Source organism: Arvicanthis niloticus, chromosome 4, assembly GCF_011762505.2.
Source record: "Arvicanthis niloticus isolate mArvNil1 chromosome 4, mArvNil1.pat.X, whole genome shotgun sequence".
NCBI classification, from domain to species: Eukaryota; Metazoa; Chordata; class Mammalia; order Rodentia; family Muridae; genus Arvicanthis; species Arvicanthis niloticus.
In genome coordinates, this window is record NC_047661.1 from 113,330,036 (window position 1) to 113,348,245 (window position 18,210).

The window sequence follows — 18,210 nt, forward strand, 5'->3', positions numbered from 1 at the left end:
CTTGATCTCTTGAGCAAAATTTTGATGTGCCAGACAGTCTGAATCACCAATACTATCAGAATCTAGAATAAGGCTTGAGCCAGACGTCATGCACTGTGTTTTCTTCTCTGGTGTTCAGGCTAAGGAATTCTTAATGAGTGGAATCTCATGGCTCTTCGTTACCAGGAATTGCATTGGAGAATAGTTTTTTTCTGTGGGCATTTGAACTTGCTTCATTCAGTGGCAGGCAGAATAGCTAGAAATAGCAACCTTGCCCATTAACATGTGGGAGTAATCTCCATGGTATGGTCTCCACAAGAGAGAAAGAAATAGGCAAAAATGTGGGCTAGCTCATGGACTGGTACCCATCGCCTGGAGATTCCCATGGATGTATGATTTAAATATACATAAGCATCACCGCTGAAGATTAACCACATAGAAGAAGCTTCTTTCTGTTTTTACTTGGAATTAAAAAACAAAACAAACCCAGCTTTTCTACAGCCGTTTCAATATCACCCAAGCTGTCAAAGATATTTTTCTTCTTGAAGAAATGTTCAGGTGAAGGGCAGTTGCTTGGCTCTTAACAAACAATGAGAATGATTCCAAATTACCCAAATACTTTATCCAAGTATTTTCTTCAAAAAGTTTGCCCTTATTATGAGATAAGAGAACAAAAGCTATATTTTACATATCTGTTAGGTCTGATATCAGCAAATCTTAGGAGCTCAAACTCCTCTTTCAAATTAAGAATGCATCTGATCTTAGCAGGAGTTGAAGGAGTATAATTGTCTATGTGTGTGTGTGTGTGTGTCTGTGTGTGTGTGTGTATAAACAGTATATTTTAAAAACAATGTTAGACTTCCTGTAAACCCATGTGACAAGATTTATGAGTAAACAGCTTAAGAAGTATCTTGAGCTCATGGTTAGTTTTGGCAGAGGGGGCATGCTGGGTGAACAGCTCACAGGAAGAGAGAGACGGAGTGCCAGCATTAGCTTGCTCACTTTCCCCTGTAGTTCCTCAATGTCCTGAGCTTCCAGGCACTGCTCTATCCAGTCACATTGACAGTGACAACCATTCCAGTTATTTTTTCCTAGGTTTTTTTTTTCTTTTTATGGATTATGATCTTAAGAGTGGCCATAGCTGTACCTCAGGGGTCAGTGCAGTCAGTGCTTGTTGAGCATTTACAAGGATGTAGGTTCAGCAAAAATTAAAAAAAAAATCTTAATAAGAAAGGTGGTTTTCTGAGTTTTACATTTTGAGAATTAACAAATAAACTAAATTTGTTAAAAGTCATACAATATAATAAAATATTTTTAAAGAATATTTTAAGAATATTTTTAAAAAGCTCATAGTAGCAGTTATTAAGTAAAATTTTTTCATTCATTTATAAAATTCTAGAAGTTGTAAAACACCCCTAGACAGACCCATGTATCACTTAGGAAAAAATTTAAACCTATTTATGTTATTTTATGTATATGAGTGTTTACCTATATATATATGTATGTGCACCAGGTATGTGGTGGTACCCAGAGAGACCAGAAGAGGGCACCAGATCCCCTGAGTCTGGAGTTAGAAATGATTGTGAACCAACATGTGGGTACTGGGAAACAAACCCAGGCCCACTGAAAACTAGTGCCCTTAAGCACTAAGCCATGTCTCCAACACTGGATCCATGCATAGATTTTTATTATCATTTATACCTTTGTTCATAAGTTCAATTCAGTTTTCCACATTTTCTTTCAAAACCCATGGTGATTGAATGCCTAGGGGTACAAGATGGGTTTGTGAGCAGTAAAGAGCACAAATGTTCTTTCAGAAAGTATGGAGTGAGCAGGAGCACTGGTCTGTTAAGTTTAGTGAGAATTTTTGAGAGCCTAATAGTTTCCCAAAGGCATCTTTCAACTTGGAGATAGAGAGAAGACAACACCAATACACCATCTTCTATCTCAGCAGAGAACTGAAACTCAGAAACTAGAGGAGAAAGCAAACCTTCTAGTGGTCTCTACTCTGTGATCGCCTCACCTGGGGACCACCCCTGGGAATTCGCAGCAGTTCCTTTTTGTCTTGAGGATCATAACTTGGTTTTCAGTTGTCCAAAGTACAGATGTTGGGATTCAATTCAAAGATAGCCAAAGGGCAGCAAAATCAAAACAAAACATATCATAACCGTTAACTGCTAGAGTTGTAAAGTAATTGTGGGCAGATAAAACATCACTGACGGCTGGGGTCTGTTTTGAAATACAGGAGCCACGGCTGCAGCCCGGAAGGAGGTCATCAGGAACAAGATCCGAGCAATAGGCAAAATGGCCAGAGTGTTCTCAGTTCTCAGGTGGGCTCATCTTTCCTCCCCTTCTGTTTGGAATATTATTGTATGCCTCATAGTGGCTGCCTTAACCCTCCAATAGTTGAAATGTTTTACCCTGCAAGGTTTGTGATCCTTGTCTTGTTTATCTGTTTAAATGGAAATTGTCAACTCATCTGCATTTTATTTGCCTTCAATCTACTAAATCAGTTCCATGAAGAAAAGGTAGGTAAGTGGATTGTGAGCCATTTTATCCCCTGGGTTGCTGCAGGATTTAAAACATTTTATAAGGAAAGTGATTAGGATCCCATTTTAGTTTGTGCTCTGGCTTTGGGGGAAATGATGAATTTATAGGGTGCATTTCACTAGCTTTTGAGGAAATGAATATTAACCATACATCTGTTTGTGTGAATCTGATTGACTCATGTATGCGATACAAAAGGCATCTTCTGTAGTAGTTTCCTATAGGAAACTTTGTTTGCTTTTTAGAGGATCGTGAATCATCTTATTGATGTTATTAAACATGTGGTTTGAAAGCAAAGAGTTGATGGAAGAGACTTCCTGCACCTTACTTTATCGACTTCTAGATAATGCACAGTAACTATATATTTCTTCAAAGACCACTTTTCAGTATGGTGTAGTTTTTATACAAGTGTTGTCCATTCCTGACCATACACGTTAATGTGGATAGATACAAATGCTTTAGGAGTAATATGACTGCATACATTTGACAAATGACTGCTGTAATTCATATCTGTCTCTCTTTCCCCATTCCGCTCTCCTATCTCTTCTCTCCCGGCTTCCTCCCTTTTCCTCTCCCTCCCTCCACACTCTGTCTTCCTCTATCTCTATTTCCCTGCAATTAGAAGCTTGAAATTGACTTCAGACATCTTACTCAATCACTCTCTCTTCTATTTATTGACACAGGGTATCTTGCTGAACCCTGTGGGAGTTCACTCACCCATTGCAGCTAGTGTAGCTAGCCAGCTTGTCCCACCTCTGCCTTCAAGGTGCTGAGAACTCCATTCTTACTTGCACAGCAAATGTTCTATCTACTGAACTCTCTCCCAGCTTTTAGTTCTTTCTCTTTAGGGGGCTTTGCCAGTTCGTTGTTTGTTTTTCTGCCTGCCATTGCTGTTACTCTTGGTAAAGTCACTGAAGAGTCACTAAGTGACTTGGTGCTGAAAGTAGGTACCCATGAAAAGGATGAGAAGCATCCCCATCCTTTCACAAGGACACTCCAAGTCAACAGCAACTCTGAAGGAGCTAGAGCCCTTATAAAAAGTCACATTGAAGGTAGAAGTGAACAGAATCACTCCTGCAACTTAGTGAACAAAGCTCTGAGTCTTCCAAGTATTCTTCCAAGACTCTTGAGAATCGCTTACTTTTGCAGTGAGTAAACAGCATCAAACTAAATCTAAGTATGCACCACAAAGAATAACCAAGCACATGAGGGCGACCATGTTATTAATATGGCATTTAATGAGGGCACCAAAGAGTCATGAGAGATGTCATCTGAGCAGATATGCATCGCCTTCATGAAGAAATGCACTAAGAGAGTTCAAAGCAAAGAAGATATCATGTGCAAAGACCCTTATGTAGAAGTAGGATGGGCAGTTCTGAAGCCCTCCAGGAAGTCCTGTATGGTTAAACAACTGGCCTGTAGGAGATAAGCAATTTTCTAAAAATCCTGTGTTGAGTGGGTACCTCAGTCATGAACGTTTGCACATGTATTATCCTTATACTTACCAAACTATACTCTTTGTCTAACAGAAGTCACTAGGAGAAATAAAAATACCAAGGATTTTCATATAAAAGTACATAGATAAAAACAAAGAAAATACAGGAGGAGCCTCAATGTAGACATAAAATGTTTATTATTATCATTATCATTATTTGAGTTTTTAAACCACATAAAGGTGGAAGAATCTATGTATCCATGTTGTGGATGGAATCCAGTCCATCGCAAAGGTCTGGAAGTTTCCTCCAGGCCCATGACTGCTGTTGTCTAATATGACACACAGGTGAACTAAGGGTGATCTCTAGCTCAAGTTGGCACATGTCAGTAGGAAGCAAAAGCAAGATGCATTTCATTGAAGTCCCATTTTAAAAGCATCTGTGGGCCTCATGTAAGAGACAGGAGTCGAATCCACACAAAAGTAAAGTACGTTTGGTAGGCCGGGTTGAGCATTCAGTCTAAAGTGGAATTCAAGTGAGGCAGTTAACATAGCTGAACTGGAATGGCAGACATATAAACTATTGTAAGGCTGTGAAACATGTGCTGTATATGTGAGCAGATGTTCAATGTGACATTCAACAGAAGGAACCTTTATGTTTCCTAGGTGGATTACTCTTCATGAGACTGTCAGCGGAGGAGTAGGTTAGGTGGGTGGATGGGTAGGACCACAGCTGTGAAGAGATGTAGTGAAGAAATCATGACGTAGTCATTCAAAGTCATAAGGATAAGTCTTGGGGTCCTAGGACCAGTGCCAACGGGATCTGTTTGAGGTGCAAGCTCAATGCTGGATCTTATCCTCATATTATACACGTTTAGCAATAATCCACCTAGCAAACTGCAGTCAGTGGAAAAGCAACACTAATGTCTTACTCAAAACGATAATGTGGGATAGAACAGATGCAAGTAAGGCCAGCAATCTGGTGATGAATTGCAGGTATGTGAAGACACTGAGTAGTAAAAGGCATTAAGGTGAGCAATTTGGTAAAACCTGAAGCAGAGAGAAACAACTCATCTATATCCTCAAGGTCCTTGAACACTAGGATAAAGTGTCTAATTCTTCTGTGTATGGCAAGGAAGAGTCCTGGAATGATTTTCATGGGATGGGAGGCATGCTCCAACATGTTCCTTAGATATAGATGCTAATGACTGGATTGGCTACTGAGCTAACTTGTTAGAAGGAAGAATGTTTAAGAGGCTCTGAAGTGATGCAGGCAAAAGGCTGGAGCAGGCTCTTGGATGAGGCATGCAAAGGAAGGATGTGAATACAAGGATGTGAAGACACTTACAGTTTGTAAGTCAGGAAGCAGCAGCATTGATCTTGGATGATGACACAGATTTCTCAGGTAGAGAAATGGATGCATACCACACACCATGCACCAACATGCACCATGATAGGAGAATCAGAAAACAGTCTTTTAATACCCCTTGATAGCCAGGAATGGTGGCACATACCTTTAGTCCCAGCACTCTGGAAGCAAAGACCAGCTTCATCTATAAGGCAAGTTTCAGGATAGCCAGAGCTACATAGAGAAACCCTGTCTTTAAAAACCAAAAATAAATACCCCTTGCAGCGGATGTGCAGGCAAGTCACCTGCGATCTGCAAATCACAAATAGGATAGACAGCCTGCTTCAAAACAAGCAGCATGCAGACACAACAGGAATAGAAGCAACTGCTCTGTCAGGTTTAGATGAGATGCCAGCAGTGGCCCTAATTTGGCTTTTGGGTAACTGTATAGTGTTACTGTGAGCTTAGATTTGACCCAGAACATGGGTTGCAACACTTTGTAAGCCAAGGCCAGCTCATGGGGTGGGTGACAAGAGTCACCCTGGTAGGAGATTTTTAGCACATTTTTCTGGAACTGTGTTCTCTCTAATACACTCTGATGGTTCTGCACTGGTGAGATCAGCTGGCCTAGATTCCATTCTTTTCTACAAGAACCTTTACCTATGCAATAAGTGATAAGGAAGAAACCATTTTGAAAGTCTACAGAGCCATAGCTCCATGTGCCCAATAGGATGCTATTGGCTGGGAAAGAATGAATATTTCTCCAAAGATCAAACATTTCTTGGGAAGGCTGCAGGGACTGCACCTGGCAGATTTATGTTGAGGCAGTTAGAAATCCCATCCTGGAGCATCTGAGAGAAACAAAAGTCAGAAGTGCAGAGAGGGATGTGAGCAATAACATAAATGTGTGGTCTTACTGACAGAGAGCATGCAATGTCTGAGAAGGAATCCAACAAAACTTCCAAACATCATCTTCTAATAGAAACACAACATGAGACATGTCCATCTCTTTAAATGTTCCAGAAACCACCATAAAAGAAACATAAATGCAAATAATCCCAGCTTCCTAATTCAGCATATGATCAATGTACGATTTAGGAGGTACTCACAGCCTAATCTTTCATACTCCATCCTGGAAAATTGGCACATGATTTGAAAGCATGCTGTTTGATTTATACGCTCCATGTTTCCTGAAGTTGAAAGCTGTCGGTAGCTAGGGCTAGAGGGAGGAGGGAAAGGTCCATCGAGGGACTGAGAAGGGCACCTCTACAATGAACAGGATGAATGTGATACAAGGAGACTGTTGAGAAGGTCACACTCCTCAGTGAGAACCACTGAAGAAAACAGTTTCCCTGAGAACTCTGGAGAGATGAGTGGACTTCAGAGTGGAGAGACTCTTATGGTGAAGCAAGAGTGGGAGTCAGAACCACAGGAAGGAGGAAGTGAGTGGAATGAAGGAAGTGAGGCAAATGAGAGAAGGCAGCAGGCAGACAGCCATTCTGTCAGGATTTTTACATTGTTCATGATTTAGTCCCTACCACTGTAAATGTGATCGGTTAGAGGAGGGAAACTGAAACCCCAACAGTGAAAAGTGTCTTGATCAACAGTGTGCCTGAGAGATTTTCCTGGCATCAACTGTTTTCAAAGGGTGGCGGTGGGATGGGGCAGAAGTGTCCAAAATAAAGAAAGAGGCTCAGTATCTTTAGTACAATAACAGAATTTTGAGAATTTAAAAATTACTTTGTACACACACACACACACACACACATACACACATACACACACACACACACACTACCACCACCAACAACAACAATAAGAAGAACAACAAAAACAACAAAACCTGTCATCCTGTCATTAAAATGCTAGCAACCAGGGCTGGAGAGATGGCTCAGCAGTTAAGAGCACTGACTGCACTTCCAGAGGTCCTGAGTTCAGTTCCCAGCAACCACATGGTGGCTTATAACTGTCTGTAATGGGATTGGATGCCCTCTCCTAGTAGGTGTGTCTGAAGATAGTGACAGTATACTCACATAGATAAAGTAAATAAATCTAAATAAAATAAAATAAAAATAATAGCAACCAAATGCTTACTGGTCATTGTTGGCACCGATTGTTCATTTTATTTGAGCAGTCCTGCTTTTAAAATGGGATGTGATGCCAGGATTTATTTGGTAAATAGAAATATATGCCAGTCCTGAGGTTAAAACCTGACTTTGAATATGAATATGAAGCAGAGCTGTATTCATTTTTGTAGACGTACTTCTGAGTTTTCCAAATCTGCATTATTAGTATTCAGTGTATTCCTTTTTTACATGACCTAGTAGTTTGACTCGAGAACCATGAAAAGGCTGCAATTCCCACGTGAATGTAAACAGTGATTAATTGGCTGACTCAGTCCTAATATTCATGAGTAAACTCTGCAGTTAATGAGCTGGGAACCGAAACTGTAGATCAGAACTGCCATTCTCCTTTCAATGGTTTTTTTTTTTTAAAATCTCCTTCCCACAAATACGTGCTGTGTGTGGACTGCATGCATGGTGTTGATCGAATGTATGTACTGTGGTGTTAGAGCAGTCAAAGCGGAAACAAAGTCCTGTCCTCAGAAAGCTTGGCCAGTAGAGAAGTGGTCATTGCAGACCAAAAATAAGCAATCAAACAGGTAAGGTGATGCATGACTTGTGGAAAGTGTTATCTGGAGTAACATTAGAAGGGGCAACTTAAAGAGTCATTTGATGGCAGAGAGAAGGAGATACACACACAGTCCTGAGAAGAGGATGACTAGGGGCGGTCCCCTGGAATAAGGTGTGCTACATGAAGGACCCTGGTGGCAAGGGTAGTCTAATGCTGGGTTGAAAGGGAGGCGTGTACATGGAGGAGCTGTTCTTTTTTGGTCCCTTTTAGACTTGTAAAGATTTTACCTGCACCCTTGATGGAGAGGGCGTCAGGTAATTTTGCATCAAGGAGCAACAGAAATGGCATTACTATTAAATGTTTGCCTTCTTGTCTGAAAATACCTATGGGCAGAAAGGGCAGACCTGTGAAAGATGGAGAAGAATGGCCTTCTACAAGGTTGTCATAGGAGAGAGTAATGGCTAGTGGGTACCAGGATGCTCTGGGGAATGGTAAACGTTGTGATGTTGACTGGGGTGGATGCTGTATATTCCTCACACCACTGCACATAGGTACTGAGGTTGGGTGTGTGAACTTTTAAGAGAAGCACTGAGATAAAGGGTGTATTTAGGGGTAGAGACATCAAGTGGCTTCAGTGAAGTTGCTGTACAATGGGAAAACAAATGTAGCTACACAATGACCTTGAGTTGGGGCAACTGAACCAAGGAATCCCAGTTCCTGAACTGAAGAAAGGAACAGATCTAGGAAGACATTCCTTTTTAGTCATGCTAGAAATCCTCATAAAACTTTTGGTGGTAGTTGTGGCTACTGGGCACTGTGTGTATGTGTGTGTGCTTGTGTGCTCATGCATGCCTCTGTGTGTGTGGGGGGGGGTTCTGCTCAAGTGTGTGCACATGCCTCTGTGTGTGTGTGTGTGTGTGTGTGTGTGTGTGTTTGTGTGTATGTGTGTGTATGTGCTTGTGTGCTCGTGCATGCCTCTGTGTGTGTGTGGGGGGGGTTCTGCTCAAGTGTGTGCGCGTGCCTGTGTGTGTGTGTGTGTGTATTACATGTATTATAAACTTTTCCCTGCACATGTAGCATTACAAGATCTGCTGCATAGAAAGATAATAAGCTATTCCTATTTCATAGTTGGTTTTTAATTATTGAGTTTGTTAACGTGTCAAAAGTGATTGCTAGATGATAGGGATAATTGGAAAAATGAATCACAATAATTTTAAAACAGGGTCGTATGACTATTGGAAGAATTTCATGTAAACAAATCTGAAGAAAGAAGATGAAAAAGAAAAGCTCAGACATGTTACCAACTGCTTATGGTTAGCAGTTGCCATCACTATGTCTGTCATGTGACACGTGGTCCTTCCATTTCCCCCAGAAAAAAAATTCCTGAATAGATGGGTTTCATAGGCTGTGCTGAGTCCTTTACTATAAAGCAGGTTTCTGCATATATTTGTGCTGCTGTTCACTGGGTACACAGGTCCTTGTTGTTACTGGAGATACACAGCGGCAGCTTTGCTTTGTGATGTGGGTTATAAAGCTAGAATCACCTTCAGGATCCTCAGTATGTAGAAGACACCATAACTCCAAAATGGCATAATGTAATTTCATCGCTGAAGTCATTTATAGAATATTCTCTCTGTATAAACAGATAATGTGTCTTGTGTTTTAAATAAAACCAAAGATTCATAGAACCAGTGTGAGGTAAATATGGGTTCTTATGTGTCTTTTTTTTTCCACAAAAAGAAACCAAACTTAACTTCCACGACCCCTCTGTGTCTTCCAGAGAAGAGAGTGAGAGTGTTCTGACACTGAAGGGCCTGACCCCGACTGGCATGCTCCCCAGTGGAGTGCTCTCTGGCGGAAAACAAACTCTGCAAAGCGGTAAGCAGGCCTGGGGACATGACTGGGAATGCATGGCCAACTGTGTCAGTGGAGCCTTGAGTTTCTTGTTCATTGAAGCTCATTCTGCATTTCAGTTCTTCTTGGCTGGAAGAAGGGCTAAAACCCACACATTAGGTTATATTCAGTCATGTCTAACACAAAGACAGCCTCACTCACTGCAATACACCCTTCTTCTCACTAGCACTGCACCCCCAGCTTCAGGCCTACCTCCAGGACATCTATTTAGGGTCTGTGTACACAACAGTAGGTTTGAGCCGTTGGAACTCCCCCTGTCAGCCACTCCATTATGTAAGTTTTTGGTTGTATCCTAATAAGTAGTCAGCTTCTCTACATGATTGATGAAAGCTATACACGTATATGTGCGTTATTGTAGATTTTATTTAAAAGAATATAAAAAGAACATTTTAATTATCCACTTGAACAGAAATGAGACTTATATTAGCTTTTTTCTCTGATTCATCAGAAATACAAAAAGAGAAGTGATCGCAGCTATATTTTATTGGGTCTTTTTGTTGTTGATTCTTTTTTTTTTATTAATAATAACATCTATTTTCAGTAGGCATTTTACTTTCTAGTCATAACTGGCTGCACAAGTACCATGCAGCATAATTTTTGTGATGATGAGATTTTCTCATGTCTTCAAAGGCTGCTGGTGACATCGAATGATTGAACATTTGACAGATAATCAATACAAAAGAAAAAAATCTTTTAAATGACCCCAAACTTTCAGTAAATTTAACTTAAAGATTCACATATAGTTAGTGTTACCCACGCTAGACAACATAATTATATATACTCTTTCATTCTGTTGTATTTGGCATTTTTATCCATTTTAATTAATATCACTAATTAAAATATAACATACAATAGGGAAATTTTACTGTTATGTTAGACTTCAACAGATAAAAAATTTACAGCAGAAAATATACTATAGTATTTTAGTACAGTCTCAGCCTCTTGTGTATTTCTCTCCCTGGACCTTTCTCGTATTTTCTTTCCTATCCCTATTCTCCATCCCAAGAGACTCAGGTTTTTTTTTTTTTTTTTTTTTTTTAACGTTATGTTATTAAGACATTTCTTCCACACAGCACATAACAGTCAACCCATGAGCATGACATTGTCAGACTGTTACACGTTAGTGACAACAGTCAGAGCCTTTATTTTCTGATGGTTTTCCTCTAAAACTACTATCCCTTAGTTGTACCCCCAAAATTCAAAAACAGTTCAGCAAAAGACAGAAAATCTGGAATAACTGAGTGGAAAAAAAAAGTCCCCCTGAAAATCTGTAGTTAGAAATTAATCACTTCATAAAAACAAAAACAACCCCTCCCCCCCCCAAAAAAAAAACCTTTTCCTGTTCCATCTAAATGAACATCCTGAGAAAGCACAAGGAGATCATTTGTATGAGTGAAATGCAACTCTGCCCAGCTGATGGAAAGTTACAGCTTCTAGTAAGCGCAGCATACAGCAGAGGCACACACAGTCAGTGCCCGACTGCAGACCTCCTGTGCTTAGGACACACCAGGCTGTGTGTACTTCTGCCTTGGGAGTGCTGCTGTGGTTCCAGGGTTTCGGCTTTGCTTCTAAAGCTAAGGTCTTTAAATGTTTACAGTAGACAGTGTCACCTTCAGGCCGTCACCTGTGTTTGTAGTTTCACTTAGTTGAGTTCCTTTTATTTTATTTTAAATCCATCTGTTTGTGTTATTCATGTGGAATTCACACACACACACACACACACACACACACACACAGACTGACTGAGTTGAGACTTCATTTGTCCTGAGAATTTGACAACTCGGTATATATTTAAAACCACTGCATTGTCTGCTTCATGATTCGTATCTGATCCCCATCCATTGACATAAAAGGAGAAGCTGCTCAAGGCTTTGACAGTCAGCTCTTCTTCTCCATGGTTATGAGGAATCCAGAATACACTGTTAACTGGCATGCATATGCCACTTGTAGCTGTAAATTTTTAATTATGAGAAAATGCAAGTTGAAGTTCGGGGGTGAAATATTGATGTCAAGCATTTTGAACTTGGACAAATGTTTAATATTTTGGCATTTAATTAAGGGAACATCACCTAGCTATAATAGCACAGAGAAACCTGTATATCTGTACAGGGAGATGGTAAAGTCTAAGTAGACACTGGGCTTACTCGACCTCCAAAATTGCCAATTCAGCACATAATAAGGTGCCTCACTGAGGGAATTCAACCTTGAGACACCCTGTTCCTGAAGGTGTTGATAGAATTATTGCGGCTCTGGCCTTGCCCCCACTTCACACACACACACACGACTGGAGGAACTTTGTTTCTAACAATGGAATTGCAACAAGGGAAAAAACAAAAAACTTGCACTGAGCTTGCCTGATAAAAGATGTCCAGGCCTTATCTTTCTCTCTGTGGTTCCCTTCTGCTCCCTGGCCTCCTCCAGAAATTGTCTTTAAAAACTTGTAGGTGTTTTCCCCCTAGACATTCTGAGTTATCTCCCTTTAAGTCCAGCCCTTACCCCCTGTGCATTTCAACTCTGGAAACCCTACCTTCCACTCTTCAGTAGCAAAAAGTGTAGCACCAGTGTCACACTCAGCTCAAAGCTCGTCTGATTCCTCTGACATTACAGCTACACATCACTGAGCATGGATTCTAAAATGCCCTAAAAATCAGAAACACACTGTAGATTTCCATACCCAAGTCATCAATTCTGCCCACACAGCAGAAAGCTTTTCTGCAGGTTTCCCTCGAGGACTTTGTCATTGATTAGTGAGCCAGGACTTTAAGTCACCTATCCATTCCCTCAGGTGTATGCAGGCTGTGACCGACATGTCTCACTTCCTGTTGTCTGTGTTTTTTTTTTTTTTTTTCCTCTCTCTCTCTAGCCTTTCTGTCTAGTTGTCTGTGCCAGAAGCCTGCACTTAGAGGAACATTAGTTTCCCCCCCACACCCCCAGTTCCTTTGATCGTCACTGACTTGTTCTTTAGAGTTAAGAATCCTCTACTCATTTTCTCATTCATTTTGCACCCCCTTTCTTCTCTTCAGCTACTGTTGAGGCTATTGAGGCTGATGAAGGTAAATTGGCCAGTCCCCTTTCTGTTGTGCCTGCAACAGATAAGGGCTCTGCTGGGTGTATTCATTATTTATTTTTTTATTTTTTTATTTTTTTCTTTGCTGTAGCTTGTACAGAGTGTGTGGGTGTTGGGCTAACAGTTGTGGCTCAGTATTAACCGAATTGTTCTTGCTTTAAAGGGGAAAATGTCCTTCTATGGTTTGTTTGTTTGTTTTTTTCCCTTAAAGCTATGTTTGACTTTTGTATACAATGAACCTAGCCTAATCACAGAAAACTAAGTATTGTAATATATATATATAAATTTCTATATATCATGAATGATGTGGGGTGGGGGTTATGACAGCTGCTTTGACAAGTGACATGTAAAACAATATGCTTTGAGCTGAACCACCCCTCCCTCAGATCCGGTAGGACAGAGATGAAAGAATAAGATTAAGTTGATTCTAGTCTTCTCAAGCTTGCAACACCAGATGTGCTTGGTAATGCTTGCTTAATGTTCAACATCACTTATGTCTCTAAAATATTCCAGTGTGAGACAGATGTGTAGAGGTTAACTTTTAGCCATATCAATTTTAACCAATTGACATTCAGAAGAAAGTTAGCATTCAAAAAAATATGATTAGGAGCTCAAAGAGTATCTGTGGCTGTGGAAGTGGCCAATCACAAGACGATCAGGCAGACAGTTAATTAATCATTCCACCTGTCTGCTCTATGTTAGATCTCTTGCTAGGAGCTTCAGGGGATATTGAGAATTGTTCATCACCGACTGCCTTTACTAGCACCTCGCAAGAGCAGTACACTTGACCCATTAGTAGCTAATTTTTAATTGAAGGCTGTTTTTACGCGGTTATATGAGAACTGCACATGAAAATAGTTTTAATATTATGCATATCACACCCTCTGGAATTTTTTTGAAAGAATAACTTGAAGTTCCCCTTTAAAACAAAATTCTTCAGTTGTATTTTGTTCTTGCAAAATAACTTACTTTTTTTTTTTTTTTTACAAAATTGTGTGCATATACAGTCCTTTGGTATGATGTAAAAAGTGTCACTTTAGCCTTACAATTTGCTCATGATTTGGATATGGTAGGGGAAATGACAGCGATGTAAGAGAAAAATACAACTGTTTCCTAAATAGCAGTGAGCAAACTGCTATTTATGTGGGAATTCTCTATTCCTCTTGGCAACATCTAATCTGCAGTGTGCATTCCTGTTGAGAGTTTGGCTGTTTTCTGTGACTCTGTGGCTCTGTGTTGTGCTAAGTATACTCCCAATGTAAATTGCTAACACCATTGTCTGACCAGCAACTAGAGCAGAGCGCTTCCTTCCGTACAGGGGTAGACAGATGTGATCAGAAATGGAGCCCCATCCCCAGCTAGCCTCTGTTCCATGCATCCCTGTGCTCTGACTTCATTGGCTTCAAAACCTAGAGCTTCCACTTTTTCCTATTTAAATGAATCACAGTTTCATAATGTATCATGGTAGACTATTGATTATGAGATGATATCATTTAGGGGAAAAAAAGTAGAGTGTCTGTTATTTTTGCCCCATAAAATAATTGAGTTAATTTTTCAGGGTGGGCGCTCATTTAGGCAGCTCTAGTGCATTTCAGCTCATTACCAAATTACAGAATTACGAAGCTTTGCTTTGGGCCTTGGTCTTTCCCCACCTCCCGTGTTCTTCCTCTCACACTTGACTAATCACCATTATGCTAACCTTAAAATGCAGAGGGGGAACAATCTGTTTTTCTTTATAATGAGCTTTAAACAACTGTGTAAATCTAGGAATGTCATCCGTACTAATGAAGGGCTGCACATTTGTATTTGAGTGGCTGGCAAAGTGTCAGCTTTAAACTGCTTTACTCCCCATTCCCTCCCCCCCCCCAAAAAAAAGCGGGGAGGATACACACACCTTGAAATTGTCCTTAATACACCATGGAGATGCAGCCCAACTTAGCATTGGTGATTGGCTTCCCGTAGGTGCACCTGGCTCATATTTCACAGGGAGTAAAGCAAACTGATGCCATTGCTCCCCGTCTGTGTGTTTTATTTTCAGCTCACTGTTGGTGCACCCACTGAGGAAGTTATTTTTAGTTTTTTTTTTTCACCAATACTTCTTATCTCTAGCACACTAAAGGTCACTAAGAAGAAGGAAAGAGAAGTCAAGGTTTTAGTTAAAAGTACCCAAACCACTTGGTTCTGCAGTCACCACCTAATGCTGCCCTATTTAGGCACTAATGGGTACCAGATGAACATCAGTTCGGCCTGTTCACTACTAAAGGGCAGAAAGTGCTTCTCTACATAGTCATGTGATCCGTATTTATGAGTTTCTTTTACCTCCTCACCCACTATACATCCTCCAGTTAAGTGAGAAAACAGCTTATAATTTCTCCCCCGATCCCAACACTCAATGTTGAGATCTTATTGGCCTTGGGGATGGCACAGAAGTGTCCCTGTCCATTCCTTTTCTAGTTCTTTAGACCTTCTGTTCCAAGCCATGGCTAGAATTGGGAGTAGAGAGGGCTTCCACTGAATTTGCCATTACTAGCACAGTGGCAGAGTGAGAATGGGGGGAAAGTGCAGTCTATTTAGGTCAGGGTTAGTGACCCATCAAGCCAGTAATGTGGCCAGTGTTGCTGGATCCAGAAGACTGCCCTGGGAACAGGTGTTTTTCTTTACATACCCACTGTGGATTTCTGTGATTTAAACTTTGATGAAGACAAAGAGAAATGCTTGCATCTTAAACACTTCAAGAGGACATTTTGGTTGGCAAGAGACATTGGCTGTTTTCAAACCCTTGGTTCCCTCCAGTATGGTAAGGAGTCTGTCGTGTTGTCTTCAGGTCCTGTCACTTGTTCTCCACTAAAGGATCCCCACCCACTACGAAGTCTCTAACCTCACTTGATGCAGCCGCGGTGCCCCTTGGTACGCTCCACCTAACGCTCTCTCTCTCTTCTTAATGATTTTCTATTTAGCTATCAAAGGATTTTCACCACAACATAAGATCACTAGCTTCGAGGAGGCCAAGGGCTTAGACCGAATTAACGAGAGGATGCCGCCTCGCAGAGACGCCATGCCCTCCGACGCAAACCTTAACTCCATCAACAAGGCTCTCGCCTCAGAGACTAACGGCACGGACAGCAATGGCAGTAATAGCAGCAATATTCAGTGACCACTTCCTGTTCACTTTTTTTTTTTTGAGCTGCAGGGCATGATGGGATTGCTGCATCTCAGCAGTTGGATGTTCTTGCCTCTGACGGTAGCTTGTTTGCTCTGGGGGCCAGGAATTGGATTCAGTTTACACTATCATGAAAAAAAAAAAGAGGAAGAGAGATAATAAACTATATTTTGGTGAGGGTGGTGATTAACCACCTCTTTTGGGTATGCCTTTAAAAAAAATGCTTCTAGGAAAAAAAAAGTTTTAAAAAGAAAGCTAACGCTAGTCTATACTGCAATGTTAGGGGAATGAACACGTTTTCCTACTGCACTGGGGACTTTTAGATAGGTTAATGAAAGGTCTTTTATTCTGTTACTGGACACGAAAACTTTGTCTAATTTCTTATACTCTATTGTACGTTTACAGTTGCAGCACTAAAATGGAAGACATCAAACATTTTTAACAGAAAAAAAAAGATGTACAAACTAAATAAGGACTATTTATTGATAATGTTTTGCTACTCTTGTCAGACAATGGCTATAAACTGAATTAGGCAGTCTTAAAAAAAAAAAACCTGGAAAAAAAAAAAGAATGTTGCAAATTTGTTAAAATGCCAAAAAGAAAAAAAAAAAAAGGACAGTTTAATTTTGTATAGATCACGCTTACCTCAGGTTCCTTTAGTTTGCTTGAATGCCCTTCTCTTCTTTCCATAGAACATCATTAATTTGGCAGTGAGTACATTTTCTTTAAGTTTAAAAAAAACTGGAATAATTATACCCATCTTTTTTGCTGTTTATATTTAGGGGTTTTGTTGATAAATCAAGTCTTGGTTGTGGCTTGCTGAATTCAATATTTATGAGTGGTGCATTTTTAAGTATAGTGAACACGACACCATAGTGCAGTGATGAAGCCTCTATATTCTGTAAAAAACAAAAACAAAAAAAAAATCTGCCTATGCATGTTTTTTAAGAAAAAATAAAATAAAATAAAATGGCTGTGCCGGCCTGTACGGACTGTAATGCGCTTAGTGGCCTGACATGTACTGGAAATGTATGTATACTGGCGAACTTTATATTCTCTAAAATGCTTAATGCCTTTGAAATTTTGTAATCAAAACAAAAGCTTTGAAAAACTCTAAAGGGGAGAGTATTCTTAAAAGTTTTTAACATAAGCCTGTCAGTGCACACATAGATGGTTGGCATGTTTAGCAAACTTTGTGAAATTTAAATAAGTTTGTAGTTACATGTGAAACTCTTAAATGCATGGTAACCGTTAATGTCATAACAGTTTAGTTATTTCATTCTGTTGTCATGTGCCACAGACTACGTACCTTTTTTTCACTTTTTTTCTCCCCTTTGTATATTAGTTACGGGTTACAACTGGTTCATTCTGAAAACAACAACAAACAACAAAAGTCCATTCATATTTTTTAACAATTGTATAAGTGCCCAAGTCATTCACTACAGCCTAAAGCCTTGCCTTTGTAATTTGACTTCTGAAATGTTGGCGATCAAAGCATGCACCTGTACCAATGACAAAGAAAAAGCATTTTATATTACTACTCAATAAAATGTGCATGAACTTAAAGAATGCTCATCCTTTCACTGAGTCTGCTGTAGGAAATGTCGTGAACAGCCACCATGGTGTCCTCTGGATGCTGGCCCTGCACACATAGGATAGGCTGCTTCCCAAGGACCTCATGATCCAAGGAGTGGTACCCACTTCTTCTGTAAAAGTCTTGGTGGGTTTGTGTCTCAAAAATCAGGCAAGAGAAGTCTACTTACAGAGCAAATGCCATCTTCTGGCTCCTTATATGCAGGACTGATTTTTAAAATCCAGAGCATTCTTTTACATTGGAAACAATAGTCATCAATTGGTTGTCAGGTTGTTTTAGTTGTATGGGATGCCCTCCCAGCTACCGCAGGAAGGACTAGTCTCCTAAGCGCATTTCCATCGCAGACGGGCTGCATTTGTCCTGATAAGAAGTTTGTATTCACATGCTTTTTAGTTGTTACCCTGCAGAGATTTAGGAGACACCACATTTCAGTTTGTTTCTAACATTGTTTATTTTTCAGTGCACTTTGTTTATGTAATAAATTATGCCTATTATATTAAGTAATGAGAGTATGGCAATTAGTAATAAAGTGTAC

At 40.1% G+C, this 18,210-nt stretch overlaps 1 protein-coding gene across 2 annotated transcripts in view; it reads left to right on the forward strand.

Annotated features, from left to right (window-relative positions):
* Positions 1-17,650, forward strand: part of Ppp3ca (protein phosphatase 3 catalytic subunit alpha) — a 275,444-nt gene extending 257,794 nt beyond the window's left edge. The window contains exons 11-14 of one of the 2 annotated variants that reach the window (XM_034499495.2): positions 2,225-2,309; positions 9,721-9,818; positions 12,878-12,907; positions 15,879-17,650. In XM_034499495.2, coding sequence (XP_034355386.1) covers positions 2,225-2,309; positions 9,721-9,818; positions 12,878-12,907; positions 15,879-16,075 — 410 coding nt within the window. In that variant the 3' untranslated portion in view covers positions 16,076-17,650. The remainder of the gene's footprint in view (positions 1-2,224; positions 2,310-9,720; positions 9,819-12,877; positions 12,908-15,878) is intronic. The other variant, XM_034499496.2, reaches the window with a different exon arrangement.
* Positions 17,651-18,210: the final 560 nt, after the last annotated feature.